At 34.0% G+C, this 22,062-nt stretch overlaps 2 protein-coding genes and 1 long non-coding RNA gene across 3 annotated transcripts; all 3 read right to left on the reverse strand.

The window, feature by feature from the left end:
• Window positions 1-1,824: 1,824 nt before the first annotated feature.
• LOC113738166 (uncharacterized) lies at window positions 1,825-2,884 on the reverse strand. The gene is made up of 2 exons (XR_003460041.2): window positions 2,357-2,884; window positions 1,825-2,211 (listed from the first exon to the last, which is right to left on the reverse strand). It is a non-coding gene; the product is annotated as an uncharacterized lncRNA (long non-coding RNA).
• Window positions 2,885-12,191: 9,307 nt separating this feature from the next.
• Window positions 12,192-16,060, reverse strand: LOC113738165 (prolyl 4-hydroxylase 2-like). The gene is made up of 7 exons (XM_072084259.1): window positions 15,858-16,060; window positions 15,689-15,746; window positions 15,490-15,594; window positions 14,289-14,346; window positions 13,524-13,699; window positions 12,810-12,879; window positions 12,192-12,694 (listed from the first exon to the last, which is right to left on the reverse strand). Exons 1-7 carry the CDS (start codon window positions 15,977-15,979, stop codon window positions 12,399-12,401), a joined length of 885 nt encoding a protein of 294 aa, XP_071940360.1. The 5' UTR covers window positions 15,980-16,060; the 3' UTR covers window positions 12,192-12,398.
• A 1,658-nt stretch (window positions 16,061-17,718) lies between these two features.
• Window positions 17,719-22,010, reverse strand: LOC113738162 (receptor-like cytosolic serine/threonine-protein kinase RBK2). The gene is made up of 9 exons (XM_027265374.2): window positions 21,844-22,010; window positions 20,784-20,887; window positions 20,219-20,614; window positions 19,779-20,030; window positions 19,535-19,689; window positions 19,313-19,392; window positions 19,088-19,223; window positions 18,806-18,955; window positions 17,719-18,272 (listed from the first exon to the last, which is right to left on the reverse strand). Exons 1-9 carry the CDS (start codon window positions 21,876-21,878, stop codon window positions 18,105-18,107), a joined length of 1,476 nt encoding a protein of 491 aa, XP_027121175.2. The 5' UTR covers window positions 21,879-22,010; the 3' UTR covers window positions 17,719-18,104.
• Between the last annotated feature and the right edge of the window lie 52 nt (window positions 22,011-22,062).

The following is a 22,062-nucleotide window of genomic DNA, read 5'->3' on the forward strand; positions in this document are numbered from 1 at the left end:
ATGGTCAGGTAAAATTACAAAGTGCTTATTTTGTTTGTTAGAAATCATCAAAACTATTAATCTTTGTTAAACACATAAGTTTGGGAAAATGATTTATGTAGAAGTAGCAGAAACCTTGTTTGGTATAATTCAATATACTTTTATCAATGAATTTGAAAACATTGCTGATAACAGACTTGAAATAAAACTGAGAAAATTAAAGAAGGAAAGCTTTAGTGAGTGATACAAATTTGAGGAATGATACTTTAGTGGGAGGGACAAATTTTAGGAATCATCAAATGAATACTTGCATCACTATTAAACCACTTGGGTTGGTCCAGTTGTCAAAAAAGAGCTCTTCAGATTCATAGTTCAAATCCTAAGTCTGACAGTTCAGGTACAGAGGGTGTGGGGGAGAATGAGAGGGTCTAAAAGAAGACCGCTTGCATCACTATTAATTTGAGTGATGGTCAGTGGTTTTTAGTCACTCAAAACTAACTAATTATGTTATTCATTTTTTTGTCTAAATTTAAAGCTATAATTGTCACTTACTTTTGTATTTCTGTTTTTAATTTATTTAACGTCTAAAATATGTAATACAAATTCATGATTAATATTAAATCAAACTGAAGAAAACAAGAACTTGACATTTCTCTCAAAATGAGTATTAAGGTCGTTTTCATTCTAGAATTTCTCTCAACCAACCTTTTTTCTCATCTCATTCCTTTCTATAGCCTTAAAGTCTAAAGAGAATATTAGTGCCAAACAAAAATAGAGAATCACAATAAAATAAAGGGGACAAACAAGAATATAACATTATTCCAAATAATTGGCCGTCCAATAGAGCCAGCATTATTAATATAATGGCTATAATTCTTTCAATTTACGATAAAGTAGGCAAAATGCTTCATGCAGAATTTTTTTTTTAGTGAATAAAGTTCATATTTAATATGAAACTAGTGAAAGGATCCCAATGAAAGAATTATTAATCTTATCTCCCAAATTAAAGTTCACATTTAAGCATTTTCCTGCAGAAGTAAATAGTGACTAAAGTTCATGGTTAAATGATCTACTAAAAATAGTTCGTAGTTCATCAGAACCAAGTGATTCAATACTCTAGCAAACAAAATTTTCCAATGGTTAAATACTCCAAATGAATAGTGGCTCCATGAGAATGGGCAAAGTTTTCAATTTAGTTGAAATGTTTGAAAATTTTGTTTGTATACCAATAATAATATTTCCTATTCATCACAAAATTATTTGAATACCGACCAAACTTTTGAATAAATAACTCTTATCTCTTACTGCTTATTCTGTACTACAAATATGTACTTCATTTTTCACAGAGAGTTTGTAGCTACATTTGTTTTATGATCATTTACCTTCTAAAGGATTAACTAAGAAAATAACAATTAGACCTCCCATTGGATTTGTACCTTCTAAAGCATTAACTAAGAAAAGAAAAAAAATTAGACCTCATATTGGATTTGTAATTTCATCTTATCTATCTTAGGATAGTTCTTTTTCGTCTTATATATTGGACTAATACATTTTAAGGTTCAATACAGGCACAGATCCTACTATGGTCTCCATATCCACAATGTATATCTCTTTTAGGCATAAACTTGTGCCTAATCCTATCAATTACAGTCTCTATAATCTTATACCATTACGCTATCCTATGACGACATGTGACCTTGGTTTACTATCCACAAAAATAGTATAGTCTATGTTGGTATTCATACCCTATCGATTGCTCACCCCTCTTACTGCTTAAATGAGCTGCAAAGACGTCACAAAAGCCTTTAGAAAATGTGAAATAAATTTGTCAATACAACTGGCACGTTATCAACAAAGTTAATGTTCCAACACTTATATATTAATTTATATTTTCTGATATTCAAAATTTCCATCCTATAGCTCTTGGCAAGCATTTATATTGTTGAATCTTATCTTCGGAAAACTCAACAAGTCAATGTGATTCATGATAACAAAATACATTAGTTTGATCATGACCTATCCATATGTTTTGATTCAGAATGGTCTAACAAAGCACTTTTTAGGAAAATATTTGCAGTTGTCAAACCCCTGAAAAAGCAGGAAAATGAACAGGTATGAAAGACAAAGCTTATCACCAAATTTGACAAGTAAGACAGCAGTTTTAAAACCCAAGGGGCGAACCTCTGTTTAAACCCGGCAGCCGGATTTAATGCTGGAAATCCATCCATCCACCTAAACAACAAAGAGGGAAAACCAATGAGAAAATGAACAAAAAATTAAAGACCATGTCCAGGTACTGAACCAGATACTTGATTAACAGATTTTGACAACTAATTAACGTAAAAAACAAGTCAGACCTGCAACTCAACACACTCACCTTCATCTAATCATTATGAAAGAATTCATCAAATCCATAGTTGGAAAGAATTCATGGAATTATCGTGTCTATTATCTTTTCTTTTTTGTGTGCAGCAGACCGTTAGTTGGTTGACACCTGATAGTGCTCTCTTCTGTAATGGCCACATCCCCCCCGTTCATCATCCCACCACAGATCATAAGTTGGACTTCAGTAGAACTGGATAGGACAATTGAGTTCTGGTCCTCCCTAACTATCGGCACAGACATTGCAAAGCGGGGCTTGGAGATGGCTAGCCGAGCCAATCAGAAGAACTGTAAAATACCAAATCGCGAGAAGATTAGGAATAAGAGACAAGAAGGTTATAAAAGCGGTGAAGAATACAGGATTCATCCTGGTAGCAGAGAGACGGGTCAAGGTTTCTTGCTGGGATGCAATGAAGGTTCTAGTCTGCCAAGAGCAAAGCAGGGAAGAAGATGGAACGAGAGAAAATTGGGGAAAGGAAACTCTTAAGGACTGCTATGAAGTTAACGATATCTATTTCTATTATTTACTATCTATACAGTCAAAGCATTTTAGCATTTTACTATCTATTTCTATTATTTCAGCCAAGTCCAGGACTTAAGTGAAAATCCAAAAAAGAAGAAAGAAGAAGAAGTATAAATCAGTCAAACAGCCTTCCTTTTTCATGCGTCATATCAGCAGGTATAATAAATGAAACTATGTATTTTTACATTGGACAGAAAAGTGGACACAAAATATTAGACGGAGGATCCGTCTGCAAGGATAATTAGTACTAGGGTTCATTAAGCAGAAACTTTAGGCAGCGAGGACAGCTTAAAAACAGGAAACTTTGGGGGCCTTTACTATTTAAGCGGCACCACTTTATATAATTTATTATTGGACCACTCCTTTAGATCCTTTTTTTTGGGGATAATTTCAGAAACCTCCCCTGAATTTTCTAATAATTTCAATTAGTTCTCCTAAAGTTTAAAAAATTACACTTACCTCTCTTAATTTGATAGTTTTAATAACAAAACCTTCAAATAATATTTGATTTGGTCAAATTTTTAAATGAATACCCAAATATGTCCTTGTGTAATAAGTTTTAATTTACTTTTCTATACAATTATAAGATTATCTAGTATAATTATAAGGAAAAAACGCCAAATTTTTCATGTCGATACCTATTATTTGATAAATAACTATACTAACAATTTTATCACTATGATGGGATACTTTTGATGGTGTATATTATTATGGAGCTAGATTTATAAGATAGAAAAAATATTAAAATAATTCATTTAGAGTTTATGAATTTTTTGAGTAGTAGAATTATCATCATTTAGTAGTAGTTTTAGGCCATTTCCTTTTGATTTATTTCTTATCTCACTATATATCTTTCCGTCTATGCGTGCATCATGCATCATGGTCAAAGCACCGATAGTTAGCGCAAATAAATTTTTTACCCTACCAACATAACCACATTTTACCACATGGCTACTTATGAGCACCCAAATGTTGTAATAATTATCCATAACCACTCTACAAAGCATAGTAATTTTAGAAAAGTTAATATAAGTATTATTTTTGTAAAAAAATTATACAAATACTTGTATATCTCTCATATCTTTACAATAATAAAGTCTATGTAGGTAGTTAACTTAGTGTTAACTTAGTGTGTTTTCAAATTTACCCTTATATCTATTATCTATTAACCCTTATCCCTATTCTCAATCTCTATTATCCACTAAACATCTTTTGTCACTTCTTAAACTTTCATTTTTATCATCAGAAATACTAAATTTTATCCTAACTATCCAATTATATATAACCAACATAATTTTTGTTGCAACTATCAATAGGTTTAAATATCCAAACTTTTATTATAAAAAAAATTTAATTACCAAAATAACTACCAAGACAACTATCAATTTATTTAAAAAAATTTCATAAAAATTAATTTATTCTTAAATTGCACACACATGGGTGTGCCTTGAGCACTAGTCATATATAAAGCATGAGGAGGGGGTTTGATGTTAAAATTTTGTCTCATTTTTACATTTTTCAAATTTATCCCTATAAAAAATAAAATGCACTAAGGATAACTACTAAATTTGTAACTTCTAATAACTTCACACCCAATAACTTCTATTTGTTTTTTATTTGTTTGTAATAAAGGGTTGTATAACTTCTTAAAAAAAAGAAATTAAAAGATAACTTAATTTTTCTTAATTGCACATCCATAGGGTATGCTTTTCCCATGAGTATCTCTCTATATAATAAAGCGTGAGCAGGGATGTGGTGTTAATAAAAAGTATCATTATTTGTTATTTCAAAAATATTATCCCAACATTTACCAATATTCACCCACATCTTATCCCAAAAATCTTCCACTCCTACATAAGTACTATTACAATTAACTAATCCACCAATGAATATTGCATCACTTTTCAAAAATCGTACTTGTTTCTAAAATATGCACACATACAGCTAGGGATGGCAACGGGGCGGGGGACCCCTCCCCCACCCCCCGCCCCGTTGCCTATTAGTTCCCCCCGTCCCCCGCTTCTCGCTCCCTCCGCCCCGCCCCGTCTTGCCCCGCTTCCCTCGCGGGGGCACCCGCGGGGTTAATATAATTTTATTATAATTAAATTTTAATAAATAATCAAGTACTAAAATATCAACACATCACCAAATTATTATTCATTGTAATTTTACAATTGAAACTCATAAAAACAATCAAACAGAAGTTATTTGAATACAATCCAATATGATGAAATAAATATAACTAAAATAGTCAAGTTTTCACTTTTAGTACAAATGCAATCACTAATTCATTATTGTATTTGTGCTTTTTTTTGAGAAAAAAGTGTTATTCTATTAAGTGTAATTAGAAATTTAGTATAAATGTATTAGTAAATTTAGTATAACTAATTAATAAATTCTATTAGTAGACATGTATAATTATTCATATAATTGATAATATCAATTATATTACATAAACTAATATACATTATATAATACATCTAACTAATAATATCATTATCATAAGTTTATAACTAATTAACTTACATATTATATATAATTATATATATATATATTTTTTTTTTTTTTTTTGTTTTGCGGGTGGCGGGGACCCGCCCCGTTTCTAAGCGGGGGGAAAAAATTCCCCCCCACCCCCCGCCCCGAGAGCCCCCCGCGGCGGGCCCCCGCCCCCATTGCCATCCCTACATACAACGTGTGTTCCACCGACTAGTATGTATAAATAGGGAGGAAGGGGTTTGAAGTAAACATTTATTGTCACTTTATGAACTTTTATTTGCGCTTATAAAAATTATTTTTACTTAAACTATCTACACATATGTTGTCAACACCCATGATTGTTTTAGTTGTAACTATTTAAGCATATATTTATAACATAAATCTCCTTAAGCATTATAATTGCTGGTATAGAATTATTTTATTAAAAAATTAAAAGATTTTTTTGGGTGAGTGGAAGGATTTGAACTCGAGACATATCACTTACACTCTCTTTACTCAAATCATTTAACAATAAAAATTGTAAATAAAATACATGGCTATAAATATTATGTATTTTTTATTGACACATATATCCAGTGTGTATTTGTCACAGATAAAAATAGTGCAAGCTGATATAAGGGGTATGATGTGAATTTTTTTTTGTCACTTTTTTATTTTTCCTTATTTATCCTTCACTAAAATGCTAAATAGAAGAACCCTCCAACAACCATAAATAATTTTTTTAGTTTAACTATATGAAAAAAATCACAACATTACAGCCTAATAAAAATTTTGAATAACTGCTCACTATTTTTCCTTATAAAATTTTCATTTAATTTGCGCACACATATATAAGGCGTACATTTCCCACCCGTCATTATATTTACTCGGAACAAAACACGACAAGTACAGGTCATTGATCCCAGCTGTCCTCTGCCCCAAAAAAAAGAAGAAGAAGAAGAAGGCCTCCGCTGAGTAGTCTGACGGAAAAGTAGTACCCTAGCAATAGTAAGGGTTTAATGATAGGAATTTGTGTTTATGGGTACCCTAGCAGAAATTTTTAGGATGCAGAATTTCTTTTTACTAAAACTACTTTTTTAAGGAATAGATGAGAGATTTAGCAGATTTTCGTTTTTGTGCAATGTTCTGTGTATCATACACATTTCTTCTGTCCATCTTTTAGCGTACATATGAGAAGGGATGTAAATAAATGTCACTCGAAAAAAAAAAAAAAAAAAAACTACCCGGAGGAGAGAGAGGGGAGGTTGGTCAGGCCTTTAAATTCCTGTGCACCCACCTAATTTGTACGGTGCAATTATTTGCACACTACTCTTTTAACTGTCAACCATTAGCTAGTACTTGACCGCGTCAATCGACTGTCTTCATCCACATGGGATGGCTGCAGCAGTGTCCCAAACGGATTGTCATTTCCTATTAGAAAATTGCGTCATTTTTCATGTTTATATTTTTTTATTATATTTTTTTTATTAACATTCATCAAATTGTTAAAATAGAATTTTTATAAAAAATGATGAAAAATACAATTTAAACGGGACGGTGCAAAAAACGAAAAGCGAAAAACCCACTATTTGATTTGATTTTATTTTTTTGTCAAACCACTATTGATTTTACTTGAGTTTTTTTTTTAATCTTTTTTGGGGTGTCTAATTCCTCTCATCCCCACTTCCTTACGTGTCACTATGTCATACACACGCACATACTTCCATCACCATACCTGCCATTTGACCGCGTCAATCAACTCTCATCCACAGAGACGAGGATATGTCCCAGCAGAAGTGTCTGTCTGTGTACTGTCACAAGACAAAAGCCCGATTAATTTTACTGCGGTCCTCTTTTTGCCCTTTTTTTCTTTTGAGTGACCATTTGCTTTCATCTCGACTCGTCCGTCCTTACGTGTGCGTGTGTTCTAATTGTGTGCGTGCGTGTCCGTCCTTACATTTGCTTTCGGGTCGATTTATCCGTTAACTCCGTATTTGTTCTTAAGTGTGTGTGTGTGTTATTTTCAGCTTCTGAAAAAGACTCGTCCGTCCTTATGTGTCACTATATATATATAGTATATAAGTTTGCACAGAATTACAGGCAACTCATCTAGTACTTATTTATATTTATATAAATTTGAGAAGAGATTTTCATTATGATTAAGTTAAAACTAGAATTTTGTCTGTACCTTAGCATGGTTTCTTTTATTATTTATTATAAATTTATATAAATATGAATAATTTAAATATAAAAATTAACAACAATTATACATGTTCATTCATATTAAATTTAAAAAATTAATATATTCTAAACGTTCAATTATTTACTAATTTTTAAAAATTTGTTTACATACTTTCATTAAAAGTATGAGAGCATATATCAAATAATGTTATCCCATATCAAAAACTTGGTAGATATTCTTTTTTTATATATAAATATTCTTTTAGATAATTTAAATTTTTATAATGACCATAAACCTATAACTATAATTAGGTAGAAACCTAGAACTATAATGACCATAAACCTAGAACTATATATTCACATTTAATTACGTAGAAAAGATTCAGCTATCTGATTTTTTTCATCAATAAATATTTAATTGGTGTAACATTTAATTCTCGTTTTTGTACTACGTTAATTCAAAATTAACAGAAGAGATGATAAACAATTTGAATACTAATCAATGATATAGTGGTAAAAGAAAGTAATTTATGGAATATGTAAAATTTTAATAATTGTGATTTGAAAAAGATGTTACTAAAGTTCTACGTAGTAATTTCATAGAAAGCATTAAGATAAAATTAGTTATTTTTAAAATTTATTTTAGATATCATTAAGATAATATTAGTTATTTTTTAAGCTATTTTAAAATTAGGGATAATTTATAAACATAAAATATAATATTCAATATGGGTAAAACCCAAATGACTTATAACCCATTAATTTTCTTCAATTAGGCATACCACATAGAAGTGAAAAATAACTCTAATTAAAATAGTTACTTTCATATATATATATATATATATATGTATATAGATGCTTCCAACTGGTAATTCTTGTTTCATAGAATTTTGAATTTTTTAAATTGTTATGTATCTTGTCATGTCTTTTGAATTTAAAAAGTAAGAGGATGTTCTACTTAAATAGGAATATGGTTTGATAACTATTAATATGAGAGTAAATAAAGAAGAAACATTACCACACCTATTAAAAGTAAAAAAGTAAATAACAATATTTTACACTTCAACTTAATAATTTTACCTAAAATGGCAAACTATATAGAAAACAAAAAAGAAATAATATCCATTAGTCATAGATCTAAAAAATCAAGAATGGTACTATTCATTAAGTTTAAATTATGAAATCACTAAATCAAAAAACGAAGTCCTATCGGCCTTTCAACATGGAAAAATATAAAACTTTTGACCCTAAATTGCATCTATTTAATTTGTATATATCTGATACAAATTTGACTCTAATTAAATTTGAATAATGGTGCAAAACTCAAATGCTAAGAATAGCCTTGGGTATTATTCATTATTTTATGTATTCCTTTTGTTTTCTTCATATGTAAATATGTAACTATTATATATATATATATATATATATATATATATATATATATATATATATATATATAGCAGTCAGGGCTTCGTTTGCATTTTCGAATGTCAATACTTGCAACCATTGTGTTCAATTTTCAATTTCATATGATTTTCATATTATGAGATATATTGCAAACATGTTAAACCAAATTGCAAGTTATGATTTTCTTTTGTTTCAATTTTTATCTCTTCAATTTATTTTGAAAGTACAAATATAAGTACATTTTAAAAATATAAAACCAAATTTCAAGTTATGGAAATTTTTTCTTTTACTTCAAATGTTAACCCCTCAATTTGGAGATTGAATACGGATTCAATCACAAAATTTCTCCTTTGAAAATTAGAAAAAATTTAATTCTTTTTTTTGTGCGTGGCCAATTCAAAATTAATATAAAAAATAACTAAGTTTAGTTTTTTTTGTACTTTTGTATTGAATTTTCTTTTTTATTTTTTATCCCGCCCAATTTACTTTGTAGTAATGTAACATTAACAATATGTTAAATTATGTTTTCAATAAAAAAAAAAGAAACTAAAACTTTCAAAAGTAGGAAATGCCAATCGTAATTACTACTATTTTTAAAAAAATCCCAACACAAACATGACATAGTAGATACATATGTGTACATGTAATTCTCATAAGCATATAAGAGAAAACTATAGAATTTTTACAGCATAATATATCGTAAATGAAAAATTGTAATATTACTTTATTCTGGTTTGGCCGAGTGGAAGAAGAAGAGAGGAGTAAAAGAAGGAATTGGAGAAGGCCAGGCTTGAGGGATAGAGGTTGGGACGGAGGGGACCTATCCGAGGGTTTGAGAGACTAATAAAGAAAAAATGGTGGAAAATTAGGGTGCAGGGATAGGAAGTTAGAGGAGAGGGGAAAGGAATATTCAAGAGTTAAAGAGTTAAAGAGTGGCGGAAAAAGTCAAAAAATGAATGTGAACTACAAAGTTGGGTGGATAAAGGGGGAAAGAAATAAGAAAATTGTGGGATATGACAGAGGTGTTAAAAAATGATAGGAAGAATGGCACTGTGATTGGAGATGCAAAGGTCATAGGAGATAGTTTTTAATATTTATGAAAACTCTAATAACACATCTTACAAAGATTTTTTTAATCTATATTAAAGTCTATGAAAAATATTATTTTATAAGCACTCAACAATTTTGAATGTCGGAGGAAAAAACTTTCTAAAATCGAGGAACATGAATTAGTTATCATTTATGTTTTTTATATTATAAATTTTGATATATGGTTATAAATTTTAATCTATATTATAAATTTAGTATATTTTTTTTGCTTTTTGCATATATTTTATTCTGTATTACAATATATAAATATATATATATATTATTATTTTTATTTTAAATTAAAAAATAAATCGGTGCATAGCACAGATCGAAATGCTAATTTGTGCCATCAATTTGGGGACTGCATTTGACAAATAAATAAATTCCTCTTGACAAAGGGAAATGCGTACGTACTAATAAATCAACTTAACAGCAAGTTGTCGATGATGATGCTGATGACATATATAGGACATTAATTAATGCATCAAGAGTGCGGGTTTCAATTTTCAATAGGAGTATTGAATTTATCTTCTCGCCATAACAAAATGTAAATGTAAACTTGATAAAATTAATGAAATGTCACCATTGGGAAAACTATGGGTTAACCTCACACTACTATTTTGTGTTGTTCTCGATTTTGGACTAAGAAACAATTCCCCTTCTAGCTAGGGTTACACTTACATACATGGACTGAGGCCGCCGACTCAAGCAAATTTAGAGAAATTGGAGGTGGCCACGTCTGTTTCAGAGTGGATGATGAAATGACGAGCACGGGTTCCTACTTCCTGCTGCTGCTGCTAGACTAGTGGTACCAGTACCACCCTACAGAATTAGCGCATGATGCATGAGGGAACGTCTGGACAAATAAATAGGGGTTGGACATTTCTTGGCAGTTCTGTTGGATGCATTGCAGTGAAGAGTTCCGCTGCCCCGCCCAGTGCGATTTGACGAATGGGCCAAGAAAGTGAAATGACAGAAAGTGAAACGTCAGAAAAGTGTGTGTGGCAACTGTTCTTCTTTTAATGACGAAAAAATTACCTAGGTGTTTTTAGCTAAGAGGGATAATTAATTGGGTCAAGTAAGTGCGAGAAAACTAGGTATGAACCTAACTAGATCTAGATGCGGAATGAGAAAATTCCTGGAATGGCACTTGGGTGCAGACTGAAGGCTAACTTAATTAAGAATTGATTTTTCCATAGGGGAAATTTTGGAATTCATATTTATAGAATTCACCTTGAATATGAAGTCAAAAAATTCATACAATTGAATAAGGTGGGTATCAAGTTGATTATAAGGCAGTATTGATCAATGGAATTTGGGCCAACTCTGAATAATTTGTTCATCTTTTCACCCATAATTGGGCGCATGCTATCAACTTTTGTACCCTGTGCGGGGTGCCCCTTACCAGCGGTGTACAGTATACTCGTTCAAGTCAAGTGATGGCAGAGCTTGTTCGGGTTTTGCCCAAATTACACGGAAGGTCACTCACTAGGAAAAGATGCAAAAGCCTTTTAACCATCAAGAAATCACACATACAGAAGTCAGAAATCGGAATCAATCTTTCTGGCGCAAGAAATCAAGGTTTCCACCTCCTCCTCTGACGTGATCAAACTCACCATATATATAGTCCAAAAGCATTTGCAGATCTGTTTCTAGCTAGCTGGGTTCGGTGCAGTCGGTTAAAATTCAAAATTTCGGGTGAATCTCCTTGTAACTTATCCTGGTCACCGTGAGCCCACAGAGATGCTCTTTCAATTTCCCTCGTTCTATCTGGTTTCAGGCATGCATAATTCTGCCCACGGAAGGTAGAAACTAAAAAGAATGAAGCTAGAAGAGTTTTCGGGGTTTGGTGACTCCAGTAATGATGGCAATTCATTAATCTTTGCAATGGGGCAACAATTTCTGCATATGAGGATTTGAGGACAAATCGAACGCCCATTAACCAACCTTATGATGTACTACTTGTTAGTTGACAAGGTAAAACCAAATAGCCCGATATAAACTGGAATGGTCAATAGGAATGATCTAAGCTTTTTGTTTAGCGCTCAAGCATTGAGCGATTATAACGATGCGGTGTGAGTTAATTTCAATCTATTGTACTAATGGCATGCTGTAAAGCCTCTGATTAAGCTAAATAGGGTGAAGAGAAGGAAACTAAAAGGGAAGAAAAAATTATTAAGCTTGAGTAGAGTAAATAGTAAATACAATGCATATACGTGTGCTCTGATCTCTTGAGAAAATTCAGAGTAGCAGTCACGCCTAAAACCCTCAATAAACAGGAATACCATTTAAATAATGAACAAGTACAGTGATTTCTCAGACAAAAATGCCTGTCAGTGGAAAGCATCATACTACATAACTCCTAACAGACTTTGCAGCTCTTCCTACACGACCCTGGAATTTCTGGTGATCCCACCATATACTCCGGATTTTTCTTGCATTCGCCTAGGGCTGCCCATCTCTCACAATTGTCATTTGTATCTGTGCAGTTATCAGTGGATCCCAAAATCTTGTCGAAGTTGTCTACATGAACCCACTTTGTTGCCGACCATTTCTCACCTTCAATCACCGGGCAACCCCCATGAAGACTGATAGGGTCTGGAATGGCACTTGGGTGCAGACTGAAGAATAAAAGTGCATCTCCTTTGTGAGGTTTCACTAGAAAGTTCCAATTTTTGCGGGAAAGAAAAATCAAAGGGTCAATCAGGAATCAATTTCTGAATCCACAATATCAGTATATATTACCAAAGCATGACTAACTCTAAGGCCTCACCTGCGATACCTTTCTTCCCACAGTCTGACAGATCCTCATCACTAGTCATAGATCGCCGACGGGATAAATCCTGCAGAGTTTTTTTTTTTTTTTTTTGGAAATTTTTATTTAGAGAACAGAATCCCCACAGGACCATGAGAACTTAATAAGATGCAGGAAAAAATTTCTACAAATATTAACAAATGAATATCACGTTAGATGATGAGAAACAAAACAGTACATGTACCCATAAAGCAGAGGTTTCACAATTTCGCATAAAACACATGTCCTGCCTCTCATTCATTATAGTTTCGCAAGCCCTAGCTAGGGCCTTTCAGTACTGATACTAAGAAAAAACTTTTCTCTGGTATTGTGAAATTAAGCCTTTGGCACATCTAGCCTTTACAAATCAAAAGCACAACTTTTCCGTAATTAATTTCTAAAAACTAAATATCATACAGACCCAAAGCACAACTAACCATAATTAATTGCTGGAAATTAAATCTTACAACTAATTATCACCAAAACTTATAGGACTAAAAGTTCAAAGCCAGTACTGATTTATACTGCACAAAACAGCTGGCACATTAACCAAAAGGTTTGTGCATAAGGAAACTCACCAAAAAAAAAAATGGATAAAGGGAAATGGCAAAGAGTAATTGATTTTGGCAACACATAAGATATAATATTAGTGTTAGAGCAAATGGAATAAAAAGTCATATCGTGTCAACTAACCTCAGCATTAGGAAAAACTGTTTCGCCCCCTTTTTCAACATCAGAGAGATACATCAGTACTGTGGCTATACGGTGTCCTCCACGAGCAATATTCACCTTGTCGGCAAAGTAATCATAGTGCGGATCATATTTCTGTCCATACTCATAATGAAGTACTTGTATGTCTTCACCATTCTCTGCAGAAAGGAAGTAATATGAGCCCCAATTCAGTTAACTAGCAATCAAACCCTCCCATCATCCATGCACCCATAGTTAAAGCACACTTTGGTGGTCTAGAGGAAATTTTCACAAGATGCTAGTCAGATAAGAAGGTTGAAGATGAATGAGAGTGAGAAAGCAAGGACTCTAGCTGGACCAAATTCTTTGGATTTTGCCAAAAAAAAAAATCTTTCTGCCCATGATTTGCAAACCAAACCCTTTGTCCTCATTTCCACAGGGAAGATGTGTTATTTAAGTGGAGCCATACGGGGTTTCAGTATTTGAGGCTCGGATAGCTAAGGGGAATTTGCTGTTGAGACACAAATCTTAACAATAACCCAGAGAAATCTTTTAAAAAGGTAAGCTGCCACACGACGTGATATCAAAGTAAGTATTGCACATAAATGGTGTACATGCCAGCATCTCAGTCATTTAAAAAGGGGACAAAAATTTTCGTGGAGTGCGGCTGCATCTTTGTAGTGAGCTGAACCCGATATTTCAGGCCGCAAAATATTGATGTGAGAGAGGAATTTCCACTACTGGAGCTCGGTTTAACATGAGGCACACCTTTAGGTAAAAAGGTCCATGTCGCAATTTTCTCCTCTATACCGGCAACAATGGGATCCTATTGGTATGAGAGGTAATGAGAAAGAATGTCAGAAAAAGAAGCATGGGGTTAGCAATAAAATAATCAGTCAACTAGTATAATTGGGACTGCAGAAGTAACAGATATCATGTTTTACAGTACATGCTAGTTAGTCCAGTTTGGAAGCATGGAAAAGGAATGATATAAATAGCTATTGCCTCAGTTGATCTTACCAGTTGCCTCCCAAGGGCGAAAATTAAAATAAAATCCACAAAAAAAAAAGGTCCAGGATAAGCCATTATGGATAGAGCTTCTTAGATCCTCATCATGCATTTACTAAAGTGCCGTAAACCATGAAAAATTTGGTAACACATGTTGCAGATAAAATATAGACAAAACACAGTAAGGCAATTATAAATTTCAAAACCAGCAGATCCAAATAATGCGAACGCTGTCAAAACTATGATGAAGTCGTGAAAGGATATGCTGGAGGGCAAAAACTTCAGATATTCGAGTTTCAGACTACAAACCAGAGTGATATCCATAAGCTATTATCTATTTCAACAGGCAAATCCTTGATTGATCAGTTATGAATTCAAACAAGTCACTATCATGTGGTTTGTTTTTAGTGATTTTCTGTTAAAATAGTAACTTCGCAGATTTTGGGCCATTCTTCCATTCCTGTTCGTATACCTTCTTCTTGATTATTGAAATTATATTTGCCATGTTTAACACAGATAAATTTGTAGTGGATTTCCCGCGTATCATGATTGCAGATCAATGGATTAGCACGTCTTCTATCATACCACCTTAACTGAGTCTCTAATTCTTCAGTTACTAATATAACAAGTGATGCAGTTTGTGCAAATGTTGCTTCTTGAATAAATATTGCATAAACAAGATAATTGAACTGCATTTCACGCGCAATTATCCTCTCTTAATTCTCCAATTTAAAACTCAAAGTTCCAATGATCAAATCCTCAATAAAAATTCCAAAAACAAACTTAAATTACTCCCACCATTTTTTTCCTTTTCCTTTCTTTTTGGCGGGTGAAAAAACCCCTCATAATAGATCTAACTTCATCCAGCAAAAAATAATTTTGGAATACATTTCTGACACTTTGATCAGGATATAATGGTAAATTCAAAAACCACTAAACGAATAGGGGATAAAAGTCGAACCTTTCCCTTAGGAATAAACATGCCGGAGCTAGTCCGAACCTCGCTGAGCTTACTTTCGCCAGATAAATTATCCGCCACCGCCGATCTCTTCAGCTCCGATTTCGCCTACTCCATCAACAATGACGCCAAAAAAAGAAACCAAACTTCAATATCCAAAAAAATTGACAAAATTGGGGGAAAAATAAGCAATTGAACTTACCAGAGAAATCAAATGATTGCATTCTCCATCCGTAAGAAATCCCTTATACACAAAAGCCCTGGAAAAGCCCCACAAAACAAATAAAGAAGTGATCAAATTTAAACTACTGAATAATGTCGTAAAAGTAACTCAAGTTACACCATTTACTGGTCAACGTTAATAACAATACCTGGGTTTCCATGAAATTTGTTTGACCTTCGAGGGATTGATAATTGAAGAGCTCCAAGATGTAGCTACGATTGATAATGAGATGGAAAGGAAGATTAAGAAAGAGGATCGCGGGAATTTCATTGCGGAGCTGAGGGTTAAGAGTATTTTGGCAGGATTGGAAAAGTTTTTCCGGGAACAAAAATTTAATGAAGTCTTGACTTTATTTTGGAGAAAAGTTTTGCTGATGTGTTTTCCCACGCCTTTGACTTTTAGTTGTCACTAGGATTTTCTACAATTGATATTTGTCTAAAAATTATTATGAACAATAAGTTTATTGTGCACAAATTTGAAACAATTTTATCATTTTATCCTATCATATATAAATGTATATATATATTTCTTTTTTGATCATGTATATTTATATTCAATAAAAGGTCAATTTTGTCCCTAAACTTTTCCAATACTGTCAATTTAATTCTTAACTTTTGCTCTTAATCCCTTTGATATTTGAACTTATTTTATGGTTTCGATTAAGGACTTTTGCAGTGCCACCACCTAAAATTGATGCGGCTTTTGCTTTATCAACTAAATAGGGGTATTTTAAAAATGTCATTTCCGGCATTGTAATAAATCAAGTAAATCGTGTAAAAAATTACAAGATTGAAACTTCAAAAAAATTTATGTGGTGATTTTTTGCACGATTTAAAAGTATTATCTGGTAATTTTTAAACGATTTATTTGTTTTATTATAGTCCCGTGAATGGTGTTTCCATAATACCCTTGCTTAATTAGTCAATTAGAAGACAAATCAGTTTTAGGTAGTAGTGCCACTAAGGAGTAAGTTCAAGTATCAAATTGGTCAAAAATAAAAATTAGGAACTAAATCGACATCAATAAAAAAATTTTAAGGACAAAATTGGCCATTTTTCCTTTAAATTTCTTGCACTTTCAATTTTTGTCACAAGATTTTAAAATTGTGGGATCAGCATGAATTGTTTCTTGGTAGGTGGATCCTATCCCCTAACATGACTTGGGTTTTTTTTTTTTTTTTTGGTTAATTTAAAAATTTTTTTACAAGCTTACTGATGCAAATTTATACAGAGGGGACAGGACACAGCCATGAGTGGCTTTTGGACCAAGCTGCTAATCGAGCCAAGTCGAACTCGAGCACATGATAATCGAGCTCGACTCGAATCTCCAATCGAGCTCGCTCGATTAGTAATTCGAGTTTCAAAAGCTGTTCGAGATCGACTCGTCAAACTCGGTTGAAAACTCGAACTCGAGTTCAAAATCGAGTCGAGTTGAGCCCTTATCGAGAAAAGGAAAGAGGGTAAAACTATCAGATACACAATGAAATTACGATAATGTCCCTATTATTCGAGCCTGTCGAGCAGTTAGTGAGTCAAGTATAGCTCGACTCGTTTAATATACGAGTATATATACAACTCGAGCTTGACTCATTTTTTTCGATAAACGAATCGAGTCGAACCCTTATCGAGCCGGGTCGAGCTCAGCTCGCGAGCTACCCGATTCGATTAACAGCTCTACTTTTCGTGCCACCCTTGATGTGAGACTATTTTTTTAAAATTTTTTTCTCATTCAACATTAGGAATGCAAACATATCAAATTGACTGCTTGCATGCATTCCTTCAATAGTATGCCAACTTTTACAAAATGAAGTATGAATAACGCCATTAATGAGCTCTGAGTATCCAAACCCAAAAATCCCACCCCCACTAACTACGACAATTTACAGGCAGGGCAGGGTAGATGTGTTGATTAGACGCCCATGGTAGCCTACACCCACGCATTAGTTGGTGGACTTAGTTTTATCATCATCATGTATCATACTTAGTACTTTTGTTACATGACGCCAACAATTCAAAACTTCAAAAGTGTATCAAAATTCATGGAGAATTAGTTTTCTGTATTCTACTATTACAATCATTTTCCCTAAAATATGGTTGATGTAAAAGCTGGTAATCCTTTTCTACAGGATTGAGCATAAAAAGTGTAAATACTACAGCTCTAAGAATCTCATCGCTTTTCCTTCTACATGTCAGCCGGCCTCGTGTTGGTTATATAGTATGTACAAAGCATTTTCAAGACAGACCCTCCTGGAAAAAGTCTAGTCTATGCTGGATTTTCTCATGGCATAAGAAGAAGAAGATGATGATGCATGATCTTAAATCATGCAATGACAATGCTATTCAACCTTCTGTTTCAAGAATGCCCTCGCAGTGCCACTGCTTGATTGAACAAATCTTTACTGCTCCACTGCAACCTCATTTTGTTGGCCTGCATCATTCACACATGGCATTGATTCGTCGATGGTGTACAGCTCCAAAGGATATGTCCTCCTGAGGGCAGGCCTTTTTTGGAACTTTTTCTTGCTTTGCAAGAAGCCTTCGTCGCCTTTTAACATCCTCACCACCTGAATACATGAATTTCTACTGATTTAGAGACGTGCAGGATAACAAACAAACCAAAGGGATGATAATCTACCGATAATGAGTTAGCAAAGAGTGTTGATAAAGTCTGCACATCAAAGCTCTATCGTGTCTTCCGGTGGGAGTGTCGAAAATACAGAAGAAATGTTTGAAGAAGCTGCTTTTCAAGATAGTTTTGAGTCAAAACATCTTTTAATGCCCACGAAAATGGGCAAACGATTCAGTCTCATTCTGCTCTCGACTTCAGTAGAAAAATTTACTTCTTGAGTTCAACCAAAGTATACAATTTTGCAGCTGATTGCTTTTTGACTGGAACTAAACAGTTTCTTATTTTCTCGGGATAATCTAGGGATAGAAGTGCAGAAAGAGTCCACCTAAAATATTTTAAGTTCCTTCCACCCAAAAGCATGATAGTCAATATTATAGCATTCTTATCAATGTGCGGTGCGGCCTAAATTAGGTCTTTCAAAACAAAGCCTGCATAAATTTCAGTGGTATTTTAGGGAGAAGGACGTGCCTGGCTCATCTGAGGCCGTTCTGTTGAAGATTGTTGTATGCACAAAGAAGCAACCATAACTATGCGATTCAGCTGTTCTGCGTCATGAACACCACCAAGTGATGGATCCAGTAGCCCCTCAACGTTTTTGCTTATAAGAAAAGGTTTAGCCTGCAACAAAATAAGTTGCATTTTCTATCAGTTTTTCACCAGTCCGACAAACAAGCATGGCTTTTTTTTTGCTAAAAGTGCATATAACTAGATGTGTACTTATTTAAACAAATATCATAAATTTCTACATACCCACATCACGACACTATTATTTGACTCATCCAGTGCTGGACGTCCAGATAGGAGTTCCAACATTAGCACTCCAAATGCGTAGACATCAGTTTTCTCGTCCACCGTGCCGTGCAAGAAAAACTCAGGAGGAAGGTAGCTGTCATTGCAGGATTAACGTTAAGAGCATAGTAACAAAGATCAGATTTATAATCAGAATTACGACAAGTAGTATCATATCTGACAGACCCGAAAGTGCCTTCAAACTGTGATACATTCAGGTGACTCCACTGATCCGGAAGCCACTTTGCAAGCCCAAAATCCGAAATCTGCATCAAACTAAAATTTTAGTTTCCAGAACAATCACTTCAAGAAGAAGTAGAAGTAAATAACCGAGTAAAATTAGTTGTAGAGGATAAAGGACAGCAATATCTATTAATCTTTCTTGGTTTTTTCTTTTCCTGAAGTTACCTGAGGCTCAAAATCTTCTGTAAGCAGAACGTTAGCAGCCTTAATATCTCTATGAATTATTCTCCTTTGACATCCTTCGTGTAGATATGCAAGGCCAGAGGCTATTCCTACAGCAATATTATATCTAGAGCCCCAGGTTAGTTTCTCCTTCTCACCTGAACCAGAAGTCCAAAAGAACCATTAAAACTAGATTGTTCTGCATAGTGAAAGAAAAATAACATTGTCAACAAAGACAAGAACAAACCATTAAGGAGGGAGGCCAGGCTTCCATGAGGAGACAAAGGAAGGATAAGGTGCATTCCCCCTTCAACCCCATATCCAATTACACTAGCAATGTTCGGATGGTTGACATGTACTAAGATACCTAGCTCAGATAAATAGTCTGCTGTCATATCCTCAGGGCTTCCTCTCGTCAGCCTTTTAATTGCTACAAGTTTGCCATCTTGCAGGTGACCCTTGTAAACTTCAGAATAACCTCCCTCCCCAATCAAATTATCTTTGATTAGGCATGCCAGAAAACAAAAAGAAATGTGAGTTGCATAGAAGTGCTATTGAAGCATATGATGAATTCATTGTATACCACAGACAAACACATTGTTTATTAACATGCAATTCAATCCTATCATGCAATTGATCACATTTCTCCAGAAAGCATGAAAAGTAGGAATTTAGAAAGCTGTATACCATGGCTGAAGTTGTCAGTTGCTGTTTGGAGCTCTGGGAGAGTGAAATTCTTCCAAGAAGCTTCAAAGCAATGACACAACTGAGAATCTAAATTGGGAGGTAGCGATGGTAAACTTTGCGTTATGTTCCTACTTTTTTTCCTTGAGATCTTCTTGATGGAAGGTAGAGAAGGGAAAGATGGCATCGAAGGATGGAATGGATTGAAACCCACTGGTCCTTTCTTCAGTTTACGAAGAAAACCTCGCCATTGAGAATCAGATTTCCCCTCGATTTCACCCTGAGAATCTGAAGTACTGACCTCTGAAACTGGTGTTTCAGATTCTAGCTCACCCTTTGGAGCTTTCCTGTTGGTAATCTCATCTCCTTTTGTCTCCTCAATAGTCAAACCTTCCAACTCTAAAGTATGAAGGTGAATGTCAGTAATACTAAAACAGAAGCATAATTGCAGAAGTTACTAAGAACAAAATAGAGAACAAAATTGTGGATTTTGCAGTCAACATGAGTCTTGAAGAAACTGGAGAATTGGGTAGGTAAAGAGGATATATATTTGAAGCTGGAGACTAACCTTCTGCTGATAGAGAAATCGAGGAAAGAGAAAACAGATATTTCTGACCAATCTGGAAGAGATCCCCTTGTGAATTTCCTTCTGAGACGTCGCATGCACTCTCGCTGGCAATGACAGTAAGAGACATCTCATAGTTAGCGGACGACGAATATCAAAGTTGAACTGATTCTGACTACTGATCGAGTGCGAATACAAACACTAACAGAAACTATGGAATGAAAGGGCAAAACGTTGCAGGATTTGTACACTGCCATAACAGTCAAAAACTATGAAGGGACAAATAAGAATAGGGGAAGGCCGTCAAATTAATCAATAGCTGAGAAAATAAAGAGAGATATCTTCCTCAACTGTCCAGCAAACACAATGTGAGATAAAAGAATGACAGAAAATGTTGGGGCCGTTATTTGATCTGATAAAATTTACATCTTCATGGCACTTGTGCTCCGACATTAAACTGGTTTGGGAATTAGCTTATAGAATCAATGCCTACAAAATCTGCAACAGCTCGGATTTTTTATTTCAGATATCTGTTGCTTTTCACAGCCCCTGCTCAGGGGAAATGAAATAAACGCCACACATAATCAGCAAAACATCCACATCCGTCAAACCCTCATAGACGGGTAAACACTTGATAAACATTGATAGATACACAATGATGCGATTCATAGGAGGACCTAGCAGTCCATTTGACAGCCACATATCAACAAATGTTTCGCATGCAATTATGTATCAACATGAATCATTTATTAACAGAATCCCACGAACAGCTATCCTTGGAAAATATTAACCTACAACTATGTTATACACACGTAATTAAACCCAATATGGAAGGCGTCAAACCCGAAACTGATGCAATGCCTGATCATAAATATCTCATGCAGCTATAATAGACCCCAAAATATATATATATATATATATACCGATAAGAAAAATCAAGAAAAGGTATAACACGTATGATTTGCAGCTACAAATACAATGTACCCCCAACATCGAAGAAAAAACACATCCCAGAATCAAAATCATGAAGAGTTGACGCTGAAAAATAGTAATGTTGAATTACCATGAAGATGTTGAATGCTCCGGTGAACTTCCCATGGTTCCAGAGAGACAGCAGAACCTGCGGCTCCAGGAACCAAACGTTGGAAATGCAAATGTGAGTCTGCAAGCTGTGAGAGAGAAAGAGGAGGAAAATAGCGGACGTACGTTAATATCTTGAGACAAGATTTTCTTGAGACATCCCAATCAAGAATGCTGAAAAGTCGGCTCTATATATAATCCA

The sequence above is a fragment of the Coffea arabica genome, chromosome 3e (genome assembly GCF_036785885.1).
Source record: "Coffea arabica cultivar ET-39 chromosome 3e, Coffea Arabica ET-39 HiFi, whole genome shotgun sequence".
In the NCBI taxonomy this organism is placed as follows: Eukaryota; Viridiplantae; Streptophyta; class Magnoliopsida; order Gentianales; family Rubiaceae; genus Coffea; species Coffea arabica.

Excerpts from the sequence above, each read along its gene's own strand:
- LOC113738165 (XM_072084259.1), bottom strand. The coding sequence starts at position 15,979 with ATGAAATTCCCGCGATCCTCTTTCTTAATCTTCCTTTCCATCTCATTA. Across the intron at positions 12,880-13,523 it reads CAGTTTTTCCTAATGCTGAG|GATTTATCCCGTCGGCGATC; the intron begins GTTAGTTGACAC and ends AAAACTCTGCAG. Across the intron at positions 12,695-12,809 it reads TGGGAAGAAAGGTATCGCAG|TGAAACCTCACAAAGGAGAT; the intron begins GTGAGGCCTTAG and ends GGAACTTTCTAG.
- LOC113738162 (XM_027265374.2), bottom strand. The coding sequence starts at position 21,878 with ATGGGAAGTTCACCGGAGCATTCAACATCTTCATG. Across the intron at positions 20,888-21,843 it reads GAGCATTCAACATCTTCATG|CGAGAGTGCATGCGACGTCT; the intron begins GTAATTCAACAT and ends TGTCATTGCCAG. Across the intron at positions 19,224-19,312 it reads CAGTTTGAAGGCACTTTCGG|CTACCTTCCTCCTGAGTTTT; the intron begins GTCTGTCAGATA and ends CTGCAATGACAG.